This window comes from Mirounga leonina, unplaced genomic scaffold (assembly GCF_011800145.1).
Source record: "Mirounga leonina isolate KUSES-001 unplaced genomic scaffold, KU_Mleo_1.0 Mir_165, whole genome shotgun sequence".
In the NCBI taxonomy this organism is placed as follows: domain Eukaryota; kingdom Metazoa; phylum Chordata; class Mammalia; order Carnivora; family Phocidae; genus Mirounga; species Mirounga leonina.
The window spans coordinates 4,640,113-4,659,871 of NW_023270415.1; the positions used below are offsets into that span (position 1 = coordinate 4,640,113).

General features: G+C 38.0%; 1 protein-coding gene and 1 pseudogene across 1 annotated transcript in view; both read right to left on the reverse strand.

The window, feature by feature from the left end:
- Positions 1-19,759, reverse strand: part of PXDNL (peroxidasin like) — a 507,553-nt gene that overhangs the window by 38,710 nt on the left and 449,084 nt on the right. Inside the window, exons 18-19 of the mRNA XM_035011137.1 lie at positions 15,124-15,258; positions 12,535-12,743 (exon numbers count right to left, since the gene is read on the reverse strand). Coding sequence (XP_034867028.1) covers positions 12,535-12,743; positions 15,124-15,258 — 344 coding nt within the window. The remainder of the gene's footprint in view (positions 1-12,534; positions 12,744-15,123; positions 15,259-19,759) is intronic.
- LOC118015515 lies at positions 18,195-18,318 on the reverse strand (annotated as a pseudogene).

The window sequence follows — 19,759 nt, forward strand, 5'->3', positions numbered from 1 at the left end:
CTTTTCATTCACAAACCTGCACCTCTGAAACAAATAATACATTATATGTTAAAAAAAAAAAGTAGAAGAGAGTAGGAAGGGTAAAATGAAAGGGGGGACATCAGAGGGAGAGATGAACCATGAGAGACTATGGACTCTGAGAAACAAACTGAGGGTTCTAGAGGGGAGGGGGTTTGGGGGATGGGTTAGCTTGGTGTTGGGTATTAAAGAGGGCACGTACAGAATGGAGCACTGGGTGTTATACACAAACAATGAATCATGGAACAGTACATCAAAAAATAATGATTTAATGTATGGTGATTAACATAACATAATAAAATTAAATTTTAAAAAAAAGTACAGAAATGGGCTGCAGGTCAACTCACATTATCTATCATCTTTCATTTATTTTTTAGGAAGATAGAACTTTAGAATTTATTTTAAAGCACCAGTAGAATATGCAAGGTCATATACATAAATCCAAAAAGGAAAGAATTAGTTGTGTTTGTAATGTAACAGGTATATAGTGATACACATATGAGAACAGAAACACAGAGAAGCATTCCCCTGTACCCTTTTTCCACCAAAGAATGAGCATTGAGAGTGGGGTGAGCAACCCACTAGGGTTGCAATGACCAGGCAGTTCTTTCTTTTAATGTGACAGTTGTTTTATTCCTGACTTCTTTTTTTTTTTTTTTTTAATTCACCTTGGTATTTATCCCCAGTTATTGCTGCAGAGGCAAAGCATCCTTGATTGCTGAATGTTTGGCTCTTATGCAAACAACATTTGAATTAAAACAGTATGTTAATTTGGTAGATACTTCGGTTTTATACCTATGCATATATATCTTATATAAATATGTATATACACTTGGTCAAACTCTGTTCTTAGGCCTAACATCAATTATTAATTTGAAACTTTATAGTAACATGTGATGGGTATTATTATCCCTAGTGTTAAATTGAGGAAACTAAGGCAGAGATGTTACATTACCTTCTCCAAGGTACTACAGCTTTTTATGGAAGAGCCAGGATTTGAATCCAGACATTTTGTTTCAAAAGTCCAACCTCTTTACTGCTACACTACAGCAAGGAATGAGAAAAATAGAAATAACAAGATTAAAACTCTTGAATATGTGGTTTGTGCAACTTCGGAATAATGGTATCATTATTTGTTAACTGAATGAATGGATGAGTGGATGGATGGATGGATGGATGGATGGATGGATGGATGGATGGATGGATGGTTGGATGGATGGATAGTTGGATGGATGAATAGATCTAGAGTGGAAGATAAAAGGAGATGACTTGAATTCATATTGGCTCAAAAATATTGTCAAATTTCTGGTCTACATATGACTTAGGGGAGGCATGAAATAAATACAGAAGATATATTTCAAGACACCATTAGGAGGAGGTGCAGATGAAGATAAAGCAATATGGCTCATTTTCAAGAAGCATAATGCAACATGTGTGTGCATGAGTACATGTAACTTCCCATTCAGTGCAGCCTTAGTTGACCCCCCAACCAATCCCTCAGGTTTTGCACTATGAATGAAGCCCTAGATCTTTACTGTGTCAAACAAAATCCTTCCTTATGCACACATTCTTCTGTCTCCAGCCTCATTTCTCTCTAATGCACAATTCATGGCTAATTATCCAGCTCCAACTTTATTTGGTCTCTCTCACCTGAGTAACAAACACCACAGGTATTATGTCACCATCTCTAAGAAGCCTTTCTTAAACTGCTAGGACCAGGTCAGATGGAAATTCATTACATTCTCTTAGCACTCTGTACATCTGTCTACTATTCTCCATTGGCTAAGGAGAGAGCAGAGAGGAGGGCTCCATCCTACCTACCAGTTTATCCTCACCACATAGTACATCACCTGAACATGATCCACACTGAATAAATATTCTAATGAATGAATGAATGAAATCAAAGTGGCCAAATCATTATTTTAAAATATCCAGTTCTTTGTTATTTTCTGTGTTTAAGAGTTTGATTGAAGGATTCAAGCTATTTGGGTTTATACCGTGTCTTCCACATTTGAAATATATTACTTTGGATAAGCTATTTAAACTTGTTGACTCCATTCTCTCATCTATACGTGAGGATGATAACACAATTTATCTCATGGAGTTGGTTAGAGCATTAAATGAGTTAAGGAAAGTAAAGCACTCTGAAAGAATGTCATACATAGATTAAGCTCAAATGTGGCTCTTATTTTTGGAAGAAACTTTAGAGAATAAGATGACTGACTTATTTAGTTCATAAGCAACTTTTGCATAATGTCAGTTATAAATGTTTTTGTTCATAAGCATAGAACTAACATTCAAAAAATGTTGTTGAATGAATTAAAACTTAAGGTAATGTGTTTGTAGACAGTTTTTCAAGGCAATTCCAAATGAATTTAAAAAACAATTTCCCTGAAAATAATTGGTATAAACACTTCAGGATTTTTTTTTTTTTACATTTACATTTCTTTATAGTGAAAAACAGCACAGAACAATTTGCAGAACTTGCATAAAAGTAACAATTTGCTATTTAAAGGTATTGTCAAATTAAACTAGTAGAAACGTGATGTCAGCCTGCTTGGCAGTGAGTACTGAAAAAAGGGAAGTTTATTTCAATAGGTATGTAGATTGCAATCCCTATGAATCATATCCAAACTCAGACCCCATCTGGTCTGGCCCAGAGATGGACACATGGTAAGGAGACATGTCAGGACACAGAGGCCTGGACATTAATGATTAATTTAACTAAATCAGAAGATTCTGAAGACAACAAGCTGCTTTAGGCATAGGCCTGGACATTCTGATTTGTTGGAGTGGACTGACATTCCTTGATGAGTAAACAAGTTCAAGTTGGGGAGTTGAAGCTACAGTAGCTCAGGCAATCATGCATGTTTCCATGAACTGATCAAAATTCTGCAACTATGGAATATCGGGGTCCCAATGCTGCATCCCACATACTAAAAATATATCAATGATCATAGGCTTAAAAAATGACAAAAATATGTAACACTTTTTTTAAGTTATCATCAACACTTGTTTCTTAACATTTTAACACTTCTCATTTGCTGGCAAGAAGAGAAAAGGGAAAAAAGTACAAATAACAATTTAAAGAAACATAAAAATGAAAATTTTGGGGAGACTCTGAGAACAACTTTATTCAATGCTGTGGTTTTATGTTGTATTTATATAACAATCAAATATAATTCCTAGTTCCTAGTTCCTATGGAGGAACCAAGTATATTTACATTCCTTATCTTTAGATGGTGTTTCATCTGAATTAGTGAGCAATACTGAACTGTGGGGTGACAGCAGGAAACCACTCATATTTCTTCATAATCTTACCAGCATTCCATTTTCTTTCTACTTTACAATTGCATTATCTATTGCAGTGTAACAAGTTACCACAAACACGGTGGCTTAAAACAACACTAATGCACTTTTATGAATTGAATTGTGCTCCTCCCCTTAATTCATATGTTGAAGTCCTAACCTCCAGTACCTCAGAATGTAACCTTATTTGGAAAAAGGGTCATTGCAGATGTAATTAGTTGAGAGGAGTTCACACTGGGGGAGGGTGGGCTCTAATCCAATATGACTGGTGTCCTTATAAAAAGGGAAGCTTGGACACAGATAACACACACACAGCTGGAAAACCATGGGGAGATGAAGGTAGAAACGGGTAATACAGGAGAAGCCAAGGAAAGCCAATGATGCCAGCAACCGCCAGAAGCTCGGGGAGAGGCAGGGAACAGATTCTCCTTCATAGCCCTCAAGGGGAACCAGCCCTGCAATAAATACCTACAGTCCTCTGTCCTCCAGAATGGTGGGACAAGAAACGTCTATTGTTCAAGCAATGCAGCCTGGAATATTTTGTCATGGCAGCCCTAGCAAACTAAAATTATAATTATTAAAACTATTACCTCAGATATTAATTTATTGTTAAAATATAGGAAATTCAATATATATTAAAATACTCTAATATAAATATTAATATTTAATAAAATATTCCACTTAATTTTCATTACCTCCCTGACAAAATATTCGTTCAAATGATTTAAAAATGTCTATGCAGGGGCGCCTGGGTGGCTCAGTTGGTTAAGCGACTGCCTTGGGCTCAGGTATGATCTCAGGGTCCTGGGATCGAGCCCTGCATCAGCCTTCCTGCTCATCAGGGAGTCTGCTTCTCTCAAGCCCTCCACCCCTCCCCAAGCTCATTTCCTTTCTCCCTCAAATAAAATCTTTTTAAAAAGTCTAAGTAACAATTTTATTTTAAATCTAATCATTTAATTTTAGACTAGTTGAGAATACTGCATGTCAATTCTCCTTGTTAGAATTTCAGTTTTTCTGGGACACGCCTGGGTGGCTCAGTCGGTTAAGCGTCTGCCTTTGGCTCGGGTCATGATCCCAGGGTCCTGGGATCGAGCCCCGCATGGGGCTCCCTGCTCCGCGGGGAGCCTGCTTCTCCCTCTGCCTCTGTCTCTCTCTCTGTCTCTCATGAATAAATAAATAAAATCTTAAAAAAAAAAAAAAGAATTTCAGTTTTTCTGGTGATATGACATATAATCAACTTTTCAGAATTTTCCATGGATATTTGAAAATAAAATTAATTTTAGTTCATAGGGTACAAAATTGGATACATCACTTATAAAGGGATCTCACTGATAATATTCAAATACACTTCCATTAAAGTGTGCTAAATAGATGCTAAGTTATTTCACATGAGTTTCTAACTATATTACAGATTGTGAAATGAAAGTAGACCTTATATCCATTAGTGCTTTTCTTCCTTAAATTCAACTTTTTAAAATATTGTTTTTGCCAGTCATGTTTCTATCTCTGTGTGCCTGACTTACTTTTACCTATTGTTTTATATTTGATCATTCTAAATATTTTGCTTATGTGTATCTCTTGTAATGATGTAGAGTTGAAACTGTTTTTGTATACATCTAAGAATTTTCTACCTTTAATAATTCTCTTAATACACTGAAACTTCAACTACATCTGAGTCTTACTAGCTTTCTTTAATTTTCGCTTATGCCTCATTGGTTAGTTTCTACATTGTTGATTTTATTCCCCTAGTGATCTGCAGGGCATATATCCTGTCTTTACTGCTAAGTATATTTCATGGGAGCATATTTGAAAAGAAATTTCATGGGAGCATATTTGAAAAGAAATTTCACTAATTATCAATGTCAATATTCAAACACTAATAATTCTAAATATAATGAGAATTTTAAAATTTTATAGTAACACTAAAAGGAATCAAAAATCAATTTTTGGTCTTAAAAGACAAAAACTTAATGAAAACTTAAACAACTTAAAGAAACCATGCTTATTAGCAACCTACTTCATTTTTTATTTTTTTATTATTTTTTTAATTATTTATTTATTCATTATTTTTTAGAGAGAAAGAGAAAGAGCATGAGTTGCAGGGGGGTAGGGAGGGGCCAAGGAAGAGGGAGAGAATCTTACACAGACTCCAGGCCCAGCATGGAGCTGGACACAGGGCTCCATCTCATGACTTTGAGATCATGACCTGAGCGGAAATCAAGAGTGTGACTCAGGCACCCCAACAACCTACCTCTGATACCAGAAGGTTTTTTCCTACTGGGATGTCACAGATTGTAAATAAAAACAAAAATGCTGTATTGGGAAGATAACTCAATACCTCAGAACTTACGAGATGTCATTTAATAGCTAATGTTTTATGCTATATGTAAAGTCAATATTATCAGTAGAGTTTGATTCATTAACTGTATCACCATTTAAACACATCATATTTTGTATCATTTCAGGGATATTTAGTGCCCTTTATCCTATTTATGAGGTTTGTTCTCACTTGATTTCAACAAGCTATTCATATAAGATATTATGTACTTGCAGAACCAAGGAGAGTGGGAGATGTCCTATGGCGCTCTATTAAAAATAGCAACAATTTTCAAAGACAAACCTGAGAACACTGCTGCAAATTAATTGGTTCATTAAAGCTTTATAGGAGTTGCTGAAATCTTACTCCTTTAGTAATACTTTGAAGGCATTTTATAAGTTAAGCATGAAACAGCCATAACATCATGAAATATTATGGTAATAAAATCAGTCTTTTATGGGAGAAATTAAACTTTCATTAGTTTACAGACATAAGCACAATTTATTTGAACTAAAGTCAAGAGTAAACATAAATATATTTACATTTGTATATAAAATATACTGTATTTAAAATTACTTGATGTTTTAAAGACAGAACTTCATGTAAATGCAGCTGGAAATTGCAAGACCAGATGGTTCCATAAACCCCAGTAGAAAATATACATCTGTTGGTTCTTTGTGAAATTGTTTTATTTGAAAGTTTTATTTAATCAAGTGGCATGGTGTCTTAATACATCACCTGTATTAGGTATATTTTTCATTTTTAAAATGAGTGGAGAGTAAATCATTTTCTGTTTGACACTCAAGGAAATGTTTTATGCTCTATGTAAAATCAATTTTATCAGTAGAGTTTGATTTATTTGATCTATGGCACAAACAAATGTGCCAATTATAGAGCTTGTTGAAATAAGTAGATTGGTAATACGACTTGTGAATATTGTTAGTTGCATCTGTGATGTCTATAATATTATGCAAAGACTCTTGATCTATTGATTAAATGATACTAAAAATTAGTTTAAATTGATGGTAAATGTCAAGAGTGTTGCATTTACAATTTGTTAGCATAGGATTCTAAAAAGGAAGGTCATCCAGCTGAAGAAGAGTTCCCATATTTATCTCAGGTAAAAGGGACTTGGAGGAAATTATGAAAAGTATAGAGAAAAGAAAACTAGCTATGACAAGGTAAGATAAGGAAGAACAGAAATAAACCTGGTCTTGGAATTGAGATGTCTGCATTCTATCCCTAGCCCTGCTAATAAATAGTGAGGGTAAGTTACTTAGACCTTTTCAATTTTTGCTTCCTAATCTTAAAATGAAGTGTGTTTTTTTGTTGTTTTTTGTTTTTGTTTTTGTTTTTCCCAAATGAAATGATCTCTCACGATATCTCTCACTCTGAAGACCTATAACTAAGATAGCTAAGGGAGAAAAAGAACCCAGAAATGTAATGTGAAATGCTTTCTGCTTTATAAATTATGTTAAATGATATAACATATTAAATCTAAAAATCTGAGAAATGTTGCATTACCTTATATGCTGGTAAAAAAGATTCCTACTTATTAAATTCATTCATTCTGTCATTTGCTCTTTTGATCACTGTGATCTTTTGTTAATTACAACACTTGTGAGGTCTCCATGTTCCCTTTTCCTTAAAACCAAATCAAATCAATCAATACTTTGAATACTTGAATACTTCAGGTCTGTTCTGAACCTCTTTTTGTTCTTCATGCTTTTCTCCATATTTTTGGTAAGAACTTACTGTTTTCTAGTACATACTTATGGCACTGAATTACCACTTTTATGCTGGATGAAATAAGAATAACACCAAATCAAGCAATGTATTCATCTGGTAACTACCTCCACAAACTGACCTAATGCTTACATATACTTTGAATCAACCTTTAAGTTGTTTTAACATAATATAGACAGACGCATTATGGACAGAATAGCATTTTCTTATGTACTCAGAAAAACAGAAACCTCATGAACAGTAGGTAAATAATCTTTGGCTAGAACCTTCCATGATTTGAATTAGAATATTGTTTATTTAATCCTTACTGATATTAATCATTTCAGAGTGCTGTATTTAAAGACTAACTCCTAAGTACCCTAGTTTTCTGCCATATCACTTGTACCAAAGGTGTACATCTGCTCCATGCAAGCTCGCATCCAGAACCAGCATGTAGCTCCCCCTTCGCCTCTGCCATTTCTCCACACTCTCTGGTACTGCTGGTAGTGCCTGTGCAAATGACGGTTCCCCTCGTGACTTCCAGTGTACTGCTCGGTGGTACAACAGAGATATCAAGCCAGGAGTATCTAGAACTGGTCCCTGAAGGAGGTAATCCTGGTGGAGGATGTCCAATTGTCGATAGGTTCTTTCAGATAAATCAGTTCACACATATTTAGCTGCAGTTTGCTCATATTGACAAAATCAGAGTCAACACAGCAGACAGTTTAAACCTACATGTCAAATACAGAAGCTGGGCAGAGAAATAAACCCATGAAGTACGTAATGACAAAATGGAACAAACAAGATGCTTAGGAAAGTTTTCCTAAGTTTTTGGAGGGTCACTGTGTGATTTTTGTTTTTCTTTATTTTTTATTTTTAAAAAATATTTATTTATTTGAGAGAGAGAGAGAGAGTGCAAGCAGGGGGAGGTGCAGAGGGAGAGGAGGGAGAAAATCTCAAGCAGACTCCCCACAGAGCATGGATCCCCAGGGAGGGCTGGGTCCCATGACCCTGAGATCATGACCTGAGCCTTGAGATTCTCTCCCTCTCCCTCTCCCCTCTCCCCACCCTCATTTTCATGCTCTTTCTCTCTAAAAACAAAAACACAAAAACAAAAACAAAAACAAAAATAAAAATAAAAAACAAAAAAAAACCATGGGCTTCATGGGCTTAGAGCCCATGGGATTTATGCATTCCCAGACAAGAGGACAGGAGGGAGCATGAATGACCTAGTAAACAGTTAAAATGTGTTTTGCTGGGCGCCTGGGTGGCTCAGTTGGTTAAGCGACTGCCTTCGGCTCAGGTCATGATCCTGGAGTCCCAGGATCGAGTCCCGCATCGGGCTCCCTGCTCAGCAGGGAGTCTGTTTCTCCCTCTGACCCTCCTCCCTCTCATGCTGTCTCTCATTCTCGCTCTCAAATAAATAAAATCTTAAAAAAAAATGTGTTTTGCTTTCTCCTTATGGGAACTCCTAAGGTTCTATATCAGAATGCTTTTAATCTTCAAAGAAACCCATGTTTTATAACTGAATTCCAGGTCCTACCTTAGCTTCAGATCAAAACTAGTTTTCCCACAGCTTGCTTCAGTATATTTTTAGTCCACACAAGGGAGAGCATAAAATGATTAAACAGGAACCTCCATGACCTTCAGCAACCACATCTGCTGGTTAACCCTGACACAAAGGAAACCTCAGGTACCCATGTTTTCCCCGGAGATCATAGACCTTGATCAGGATGCAGCTCAACAAAAGGCAAGAAGAAAGGTACCTGCTGGCCCAGTGGTAGATGCTTCATCACAGGGTCACAGGAACTACAGGTATTCCCCAGTGTGGAAGATAGGTCTTCCCCTAGGCTCCCAGTCCCGAGGCCAGGACTCCCCAGGGCAAGCTGTGTTGCCTTGGACCCCGCAGACAGGCGCACGCTCAGGGGACCAGGAGAGGGCTGTGCTGAGGCCCTGGGAAAGAGTCAGGCCGAGTGCTCCTGAGGGACCCCAACACCTTGGGAACCACCCAGCCAGGGAAGAGGACTAGGGGCAGCTCAGCTCTGGAAGGACTTGACGTCCAGATTTCTGTGGCTTCCCTGATAGCTTCTGCCTTCAGGACCTGCCGGGGGTCTCTACCTCTCCGAAGGTGGAGAATGACCTGGGTAGATGGGCTGTCTTCCTGCCCTCAGCCTGGGAGTGGCTGGTATCACCTTCTGCAAGTTTTTTTGCCATGGAGGTAACGTCAACAACCTGACCTGAATCCCCGCGATCCAAGAGAGGAAAAGTAACTGTCCATTCCAGGAGCCTGACAGCCAAGGAAAGAGTAGGGAATGCCATCGTCAGAGCATGCCCCAGGGAATGGAAGAGGCAGAGAATTATAACACAGGAATTTAAGGTATGGCAAATGCTGCAGAGAAAAACTTCCTAAAGCTTAATTAGATGATGTTGGAACTAAGAAATTAAATAGAGGAATTTAAATAGAGGAATTTAAAAGGAGGATGGTTCCTACTGAGACTGAAATTAGTGAATCTGATATTAGTGGTCATGAGCAAAAAATATATTAGAACATTTAGCAAAAATATAAGAGGTTGAAATAAGAAGGACAAGAAAAGAGATTTGGAGGGTAAACTGTGCAGGCCTAATAGCCAAAGATATTTCAAAAGGAAAAAATATATATATTATACAATATTTAAGGAATATATAATTATTAAAGAATATGAGATTCACATCCCCCTTTGTTGAAGAAAAGTATAAATCTGTGAATTGAAATTACTCACTAAGTTTGAGACTGAGTTGATAAGAAAAGTTACCATCTAGACATATTCTGACCTAATAATATACATAAATGGAATGACTTGGGTATATTTATACAGTGGTAAGAAGTAAAGATAAATGGATGATATAATGTGATGAATGACATGCAAAATGAAAAGAAAGTCCAACTCCTTAACACCCTAAGATACTCCACCACTTCACTGTCTACACAAACACACAGCAACACAGCTCTCTAAGTGACATACAAGTCCCATGTCCATCTTTTAGGTCTTATGCCTTCTACCTACCAAGAATAATAAAGTACAGTTATCCAAAACTCAATTACATTTACAATATTACAGTTTTGGAAAGATTAATTTCAATGTATTTGTGCATTTAGGAGAGGATTTTTGTTGTAGTTTCTATTAAAGAAAGAGCATTCTTACTAGGGCTCAAGACCATAAATTAGGATCTTAATCATAAGAATGCTTCACATATTCAAGATTCCCTCCTTCCCTTGCCTGTTAAATCTTTGCAATGCATTTTCCATAACAAATATCACCAATAACAAATGCATTACAATTTAAGTAATGAGAGGGTCTCTCCTTTGGGTCTTGAGATGTCTGATAGTACATTGGAGCCACAGGACTGAAGGAGAAAGAGGGTGGCAGAGGCAGGGTGCCTTCATTTGGTACCTGCTCACTGTCTGTGCCATGCACGTGTCCTATGGGTATTCAAAGGAGACTGTGCACACAGAGAAAAGAGCTGAGGCTTTCAGGTTGGCTATATATAGGTTTAAATCCCAGCTGGGGGACCTCAGAATATGCATTTAGCATCCAGGAACCTCATTTTCTTCAAATGTGAAGTGGGGACAACGATACCCACCTTGAAAGACTCATAAAGACTATGAGATAGGCAGGCATTATGTATGAATCACCTATCACAGGGCTGGTGGTGTGAGCATCTAGAACAGGCATATGTGGGCAAAATGGGACCACAGCTTTTGATTCCTGGACTTGAATCATCACTTCCATCCACAGCACAGCTATTTTCATCATTATGGCCCACACCCTGCCATCCCATCTATTTTTTCCTCTACTCGGTGGGCTCAATGCCCAGTCTGAAGATGGCAGAAAAGGCAAGAGGACTGTTACTACTTGCCATACATCTTGTTTTTCACATTGCATCCCTGTGTCCCATGTTTTGGAGAGCTGGAAATATTTCATTATTCCTGGCCATAATCACCAAGAATTTGAGGTGAGGGAAAGTACACCTCCTTCTCACGGCACTAAATGACTTTCTTTTCTGCCCCATAAAATCCACCATAGAGAAAAAGGAAACTGCAACTCAGATGTCACTGCTTTTGGTTCAACACTCTCTCCTATTTCTAGTACTTGCTTTTCCCACTCAGGAATGTTTGGGGCTAATAACATCTCTCCTGTGAATGCCAAGTACTACTTCTATGATGGCAGCTGCCTTTGTCTTCTTAGAGAACATCAGCGCTCCCCCAGGTCCATAGCCTCTATACATGGCGGGCACAAGGCCACTGTGGTCTGTGTGTTGGTAGAGGCAGAAGAGACAAAAGTGTGGTATCATGTGAGAGGTATGTGCTCACATGTGGGACCACAGCATGTTCAGCTCAGAACCATCAAGTTCTTAGTTCATTTCTAGGTGTCAGCTGACATGCATCCTCTCCCTAGCCCTAAGTTACCACTTACTCCAAGTTATCTGACACTCTTGAGCCATATTCTCATTTATTAAAGGAGAGTTAGAGCCACATTTCTTAAGAGGTATGGTGGTGACAAAATAGATGCATACAAAGCACCTTAGATAGAGTTTGGCTTATAAAAGGTGATATGGTAGACGTGGCAAATTATATCACTAGAGAAAGTTCTCTATCAGGACATCCCCAAATTTCCATGAACATGGGTGCAATATTGTATGGAGACTAAATAGTCTAAATTAGCTGAGCTACTATTATTTTTTTCTCCTCTTTGTGGTCAGCTGACCCCCAGGAAGCAGATATATCCAGTACCAAATGACTGGAGTTTGATGTTTGGCATAGTCATCTGAAGGGCAAGCAGAACTAGAGACCAGATTGATCACTAAGTTCCACCCCATTCTGCTGGGCCCTCTCCACTCTCCCAGGCCGCTCCCTGCCTCTGACAACCCCTCCCTGCTCTGCTGGGCCCCTCCCTCCCTGACAAGCCCCTCCCCACTCTGAGGAGATTGGATCCAAATGGAGGAGGGGGGGTGGAACGCCTTCCGGTAGTCCTCTCCAACATGTTTGATTCCTAAAGGTTAGAAGACCTGCTGTCGTGTGTTTTCCTCCGTGCACTTTTGTTGAAGGAGCCTAATCTTTGACGTTAGAAATCACACAAGCGCGCACACATGCAAATTCAGACAGGGCTAACGGTGTGCTCACTGACCTTCACAGCAGTCTTGCCACACTCGCAGATCGACCTGAGGTATCTCACTGCAGCTCAGGTAATCCTGAGGGTATTGTGCCTTCACGAAGACATCGGCCTGGACTTGCTGGATGTTGTCACCATTGTCACAGAGCACGCGGCCCAGTGACGCCTGCTTCAGCTGAGTGAGCTGTGCGGGAGTGAACACCCCGGGGTTCTCATACCAGAACCTGGTGGTCAGCAAGGAGAGGCACAGAGTGAGGGTCTTGCGGGGAGCACTGCACTGAGCTGCGTGCGGAGCGGAGATAACAGCACAGAGGAGCTCAGCAAAAGAGAAGCATATGGAAAGGATTATGTTTGTTCTCCAACTAAGCGTGTTTGAATTGCCTCCAATATTTATAAAGTTCTTAAATCCCATGCTTTTGAACTATCGGTTTCTCTTCGAGTTTTACAAAATGATTCAAAGTAAAGCTTTGTAAAGTTTTAAAAGATTTTTAAAAAGCACGTTTTCTAATCTAAAATTCCATAAACTGGTCTTAGAAATTACCTGAACAGTTTAATATTGACATGTTTGCCTAAAAGGGAAATGTTGCTTTGTACTTATTAATACACACTAGTTTATTATATCTATTGGTTAATTAGAATGAACACATTCGGTTTCAAATGAAACCATACAGTTTAAAAACATTATTAAAGTGAGCCCTCGTTCATTCCTTCAGGAAGTATTTCAGTACCATATGCCAAGCACTTTTCTCATGCTAAGAATACAACATATGATAGGAAGCAAACACTGTTGCCACTCACATGGCATATGGGTTGACTTGTGTCCCCTCAAAATTTATATTCTGAAATCCTAGCCCCCAGTACTTCAGAATGTGACTTTATTTGGAGACAGGTCCATTAAAGAGGTAGTTAAGTAAAAATAAGTCATTAGAGTGTCATGGGGGAATTAAGGTCATAATCCAATATGATTAGTGTCCTTATAAGGAAAGGAAATATGGACACAGACAGGTACAGAGGGGAGACTGTGGAGAGAAAGGGAGAAGTTGGCCATCTACAAGACAAGGAGAAAGGTCGCTGTAGGGACCAACACTCCCAACCTTCACCTAGACTCCAGAACTGTGAGACAATACATTTGTAATTTAAGCCACTCAGTCTTTTGGATTTTATGGTAACCCTAGTAAACTAATACAAATGAGGAAGACGGCTTACATCAAAAAAAACAAAGCTTTCCCAAATTTATTTACTTTTTAACTACTATCAATTGAACATAGCCCAACTATGTGTGGCAATAAATCCAGAGTGCTAAAACTAATTTATAAAAATTAAAATGAAATATTATACTATGAATGTTTGCCAATGTGCAATTAAAAGAATTAAATCTGTTCCTACTTTCTTTATAATTCATAAGTAGAAGAGATTGGGAAGAAAAATTTAAGTAAAGAATAATTTTTAGTATAACTCTAATTAAAAACTAAGTTCTAGGGGACCCCTGGGTGGCTCAGCCTTCAGCTCAGATCCCAGAGTCCTGGGATCAAGTCCCTCATCGGGCTACCTCCTTGGCAGGGAGTCTAATTCTCCCTCTGCCTGCCACTCTCCCTGCTTGTGCTCTCTCTCTCTCTTCCCCTCTCTGACAAATAAATAAAAAATCTTAAAAAAAAAGTTCTAGATAGTGTTTTAAGTCATATAGAGATATAAATATAGATATGTAGATACAGATACACACATCTCTGCAATAATACAAAAGGTTGAATTGTCAAACAGGTTCACAAGACTCCTAGCTCTTACTCAAGACTATACTAATGATTCAGAAGATACAGCGAGTGCCCTGGAACACATTTGGTTCAAGTAAAAGAGGAGAGCTAATAGTGTGTCCCATGCCAACCCAGTGGGGGCTGCTTAGTTTTTCAGTTTTCTTAGTTTTTATACTTGGTTAGCCTTGCAAGAAAGATATTACATGAACTTACATCTCCAGCCAGCTGTCTGTCATAATTTCATAAAGTCAAGCTGATTTACAATAAACACTTCAGACAAACCAAGAGATCTTTAGGAAGAATTCCCAGTTATCTTTCTGCTTACCTTAGCACAGTTTTGCAAGGAGGTCTAGTATTGGGTCAACAGGTCTTCCATGAGGATGAAGAGATACAGCTGCAGGCCTGCTGTCAACTCCTGCCTGCCAACATCATTCACAGTTGCCACAATCTATGAGCCCTAGGTACTACTGTTAATCAGACTTCACAGATGAGGCAACAGGTTTCAGGTGTTATGCTTCTTAAGGTTAAATAGTTTCGAGTAGGTGTGCCCAGATTTAAACACAGGGTAGTAAGTCTAGTGCATCCTTTTAACCACTGACTTCTATGCCTTTCCTAGACAGTCTATTTCTTTTGTTTTCTACAAAGATTTATAAAAATTTACAAAAAGGAATGCTATCTGGTATTATCAGTAGTCAGAAAAATTCTGTGACCAAATACTATTTGTTATTTCTTATATTCAAAATATTTTAAATCATAGAAAGCATGGACTCACACTCATAATGTTATTGTATACCTATATTTCAGGGCAAAAAAACAATTTTATTAGCTTTGATAAGTATAACAGATAATTCTTCACCTATCTCCATCTCTTAGCCGCTGAAACTGGGTAACAAACAGGCACATAAGTGTTGGCCCCACTCTCGTACCAGGGATCAGGTCTTCAACCATGAGGGCGGGCCAGAAGTCAATGTCGCCTGGCGAGCCATACAACCTGAAACAAAGACGTGCAGATGTCACATGCTGGGGTGTGAAAGTGACAATGACAGTATTATTTATACAAATGACTACAGAGCATTTTTTTAAATTTATACACACTAAAAAGAAAGGCAGAGATTATTAGTATTCCCATTTCACAGGTAATACTTTGAGATGATAGAAGAATTCAGGGATCACCTAGCTGGCCAGGGAACAGAGCAGTGACCTAACCAAGAGCATTTAACCCCAGTCATGTAATATCCACTGTGTTCTTCTTTATAATTACTCTATAAGTATATGGAATATAACTCGTGTGTGTGTGTGTGTAGATCTGTATCCAACTAATTCGTTCAGAAATAAGTAACAAATAAACTAGTTAACTATTAAAAAATGTACATGTCAGTGTATATGGTAAGTAGGTTAAACAGAGTGAAAAAATAATCTGTGGAAATAATATAATGTGTTAGATAAATTTTCTCTTGCTAAAAAGACAATGATACTTGATTTGGGATCTGAAGTGATTTTTTTTTAAAGATTTTATTTATTTATTTGAGAGAGAGACAATGAGAGACAGAGAGCATGAGAGGGAGGAGGGTCAGAGGGAGAAGCAGACTCCCTGCCGAGCAGGGAGCCCGATGCGGGACTCGATCCTGGGACTCCAGGATCATGACCTGAGCCGAAGGCAGTCGCTTAACCAACTGAGCCACCCAGGCGCCCCTGAAGTGATTTTTTAAAATTAAAAAGTCATAATGTAAATGACAATTAAGCAAACAGCTTTGGATACACCATCCATTTAAAGAAAGAAAATTAGACCAGTACCCGTGAAACTCCTTGTGAGAGCCGCTGAGACTGTTTTCTCCCTGTCCCTAAGGATAAACATGGGAACAACTTGATCTGTCCCATATGTTACTTTAACATTTTATTTCATGTGTATGATTCCACAGACTGCATATAGTTCAGCTTCATATGTTTTAACCTTGACACAGATGGAAACATCATGTTCATACTTCCTTTGTTTTACTCAACAGTTTATTTGGAGATTCATTCCTGTTGTTGCATACATCTGCATCCTTTTCTCTGCTCTGTAGCCCATTGGATATTCTCCCAATTTAGTTGTCTGTTGTACTGGTGATGAATATTGGTGGTGTTTTCAGCTTTTCACTATAAACGTTCTCATACATGTTTCTTAATACAGAAAAAGGTCTTTCTAGGCCAGGCATCAGCAAATTTTTACAACAAAGTATAAGATTGTAAATATTTTCAGCATTGTGGGCTATATTTTGCAATTACTCAACTCTTACCTTTTTCACAAAAGCAGCCAAAGACAACACATAAAAAATGGACACAGTTTTGTTCCAATAAACCTTTACTTAGAAAATCAGGCAGTGGGTTAGATTTGGTCAGTGGGCTGTGGTTTGCAGATCCCTGCTCTAGAAATGCTGATGCTAAAGTTTCAAATGCTGAGTGTGAAGCATGACATTTTTAATTTTAATAGATAATGCCAAACTGCTGTCCAAAACATATGTATAGTTCATACTCTCATAATGACCATACAGAAGTTCTCTGTGATGCGTATCTTCAATTTTAATAGTGTCCTTGGCATATTGAATTTATTCTTCAATTTTTTTTGTTTAGTTAAATCTCTTTGCTGCTGCCTTTCTTCTCCTTCCCCCACCTTCTCCTTCCTTCCCCTCCCCCTTGTACCCCTCTCTATCCTCCCCCTCCTGCTCCTTCTCCTCCTGCTTCTCCTCCTCCTCCTGCATTTCTTTTCTTAATTTCTGATGATAGCTGGGCTTTTTATATCTCCAAGTACTTGTTTGAGTGTTTGAGTGCTTGTTTAATTCAGATTCAAGTGTTGTATTATAGATTCCTTCTGTTTCAATTTTTTTTTTCCCCTGGAAGAATTTTTCTCTGAAATGTTTTGATTTGCATTTTTATTTTCTTGCTACATAGCTTTATTTGAAATAAGTTCTCTCTCTCTCTCCCTCTCTCTCTCTCTCTCTCTCTCTCTTATTCCTAGGCATTTCATGAAATGGTTTTCTAGTTCAGTACCATACTCTTCTGTCACTGAAGTGAAGTATATCATCTTAGATTGAGGTGTTGGTGGCAATGGGAGACAGTAGGCATTGATGGGTTTTATTTCTCTTCCATTCTTACAGCATTCTTAATTTCACTTCATTCTGCTTTAGTTTCCTATCGTATCTGAAGGGGTGCTATCCCTTCTCTACTTATCTTCTGTCTCCAAAACATGGCTAACTCTGGTTACTTTCTGCCATGTGACTGGTATTGTGGACTCCTGGGTTCCAGAGCTACATTTGGTGATTTAACGCTTATTGTTGACCTGTGTCCTTCTAGAGAGATTTCTTTTTTTTTCTCATAGTTCATCTATATACCCTGCTCCTCTGTCTTATGTCCACAAAGATTTTTAAATTCTCCATCCTTCTCTCCATGCCCACAGACTTGCTGTGGAAGTGGAGCTTCGATGGCAGCTCTGTTGGAACTTGATGATGATTTTCAGACGTAAAATAATTTGAAATTCATGCCATTCTTGTCTCTTACTAATTCTAAATGTATGAGTCATGTGTTATTTGGTGTGTTCTCTTCATCAGCCTCATAGTTTTGTAGGAGGCCATGTTAAAAGATTTAAAATCAAATGACCATTTGTTATTTTTCTAAGACTAACTTGAAATTATATCTACTTTGTAAAATTTGTGCTAATCTAATGGGAGTGAAATAGTGTTTCATTATGATTTTTCATTATCCTGATTATTTTCTTGAGCATCTGCTATATATTGATTGGGCGATCTTTTTTTTTTTCACATAAAATGCCTATTTATACCACGTCTTTTTCCCATTTTTTTCTATTGGGTTATGATTTTCTGTCTTACTTTAGGAGTTCTGTATATATTCTGTATGCTAATGCATTGTTATCTATGTTCAAATGTATTCCTCAAATTTGGGACTTTTTTTTTTAAGATTTTTTTTTCAAAGAGATTGAAACAAGTGAAATTTTAATTAGCAATAATTGTGCCTCAGATAAACCTCATTGCCTATGATACTGCCACTGCACAAAGCTTAAAACAAGTGAAATTTTAATAAAACGCCTTATTTAACCCAATTCACCCAAAATGTCACTTCAAAATGCAATCAATTTTTAAAATCATCAGTGAGATACTTTATGGTCTTTTGTTTCTACTAAGTCTCTGAAATCCAATGTATTTTTATACACACAGCACATCCTCCATTTGGACTGGCCAGATCGCAAGTGCCCCACATGACCAGTGGCCGCCATGTTGGACAGCGCAGATCCAGCTTAAGAGCAAGGCTCCCACTAGCTGGCAACAGGGCCGAGGGCAAGTCCTTGGTTCTTCCCCCATGGGTTTGCTCATCTGATGCCAGATGACTCTTCCAGCCCCAAAGGTCTGTGGAGTTCTCTTTCTTAGAAATAGCTGTATTAAATCGTTTTTAAAATAACAGATACAGGGATGGATGAAAGAATTAATGAATAAGTGAACAGGTCAATTATGGGTTATGGTCGCCGATGCCATCATTTGGCTGAGAACAGGAGCAATGGGAGCAAGCTTGTTGTGGTAACTTGTATGGATGAGAACGTTTCCATACAGCAGCTATAGAAATTGGTAAGATGCTGCGGTTATCCACACACATGGAGAAGATGTGCTTATACACGAGCTTTCCAAATGTATCAAGTATGTCGGTGATAAGGACAAATTTCTTGGGTAGAAGAGGGAGGGGCAAAGGGAAAGGGAGAGAGAGAGAATCCCAAGCAGACTCCACACTGAGTGCAGAGTCCAAGGCAGGACTCCATCCCAGGGTCCTGGTATCATGACCTAAGCCAAAATCAAGTCAGATGCTTAACCGACTGAGCCATACAGGTGACCCAATAGGACTGTTTGTATTAATTACTCTCATTATGTCAGACTTTGATGAAAATAGTGTCTTCCTTTTAAGGTCAATTTTATCAATTTTTTATAGTTTTTTTATACTTTTTTTTTGCTTTTAATATAATTATATTTTTTCAATATCTATTTATTTATTTTTTTAATTTTATTATGTTAATTACCATACATTACATCATTAGTTTTTGATGTAGTGTTCCATGATTCATTGTTTGCATATAACACCCATTGATCCATTCAGTACCTGCCCTCTTTAATACCCATCAGAAGGCTAACCCATCCCCCTACACCCTCTCCCCTCTAGAACCCTCAGTTTGTTTCTCAGAGTCCATAGTCTCTCATGGTTCATCTCCCCCTCCAATTTACCACCTTCATTTTTCCCTTCCTGTTACCTTGTGGTTTTTTTTGTTTTTTGGTTTTTTTTTAAACATATAATGTATTATTTGTTTCAGAGGTACAGTTCTGTGATGCAATAGTCTTACACAATTCACAGCACTCACCATAGCACATACCCTCCCCAATGTCTATCACCCAGCCACTCCATCCCTCCCACGCCCCACCGCTCCAGCAACCCTCAGTTTGTTTCCTGAGTTAAGAATT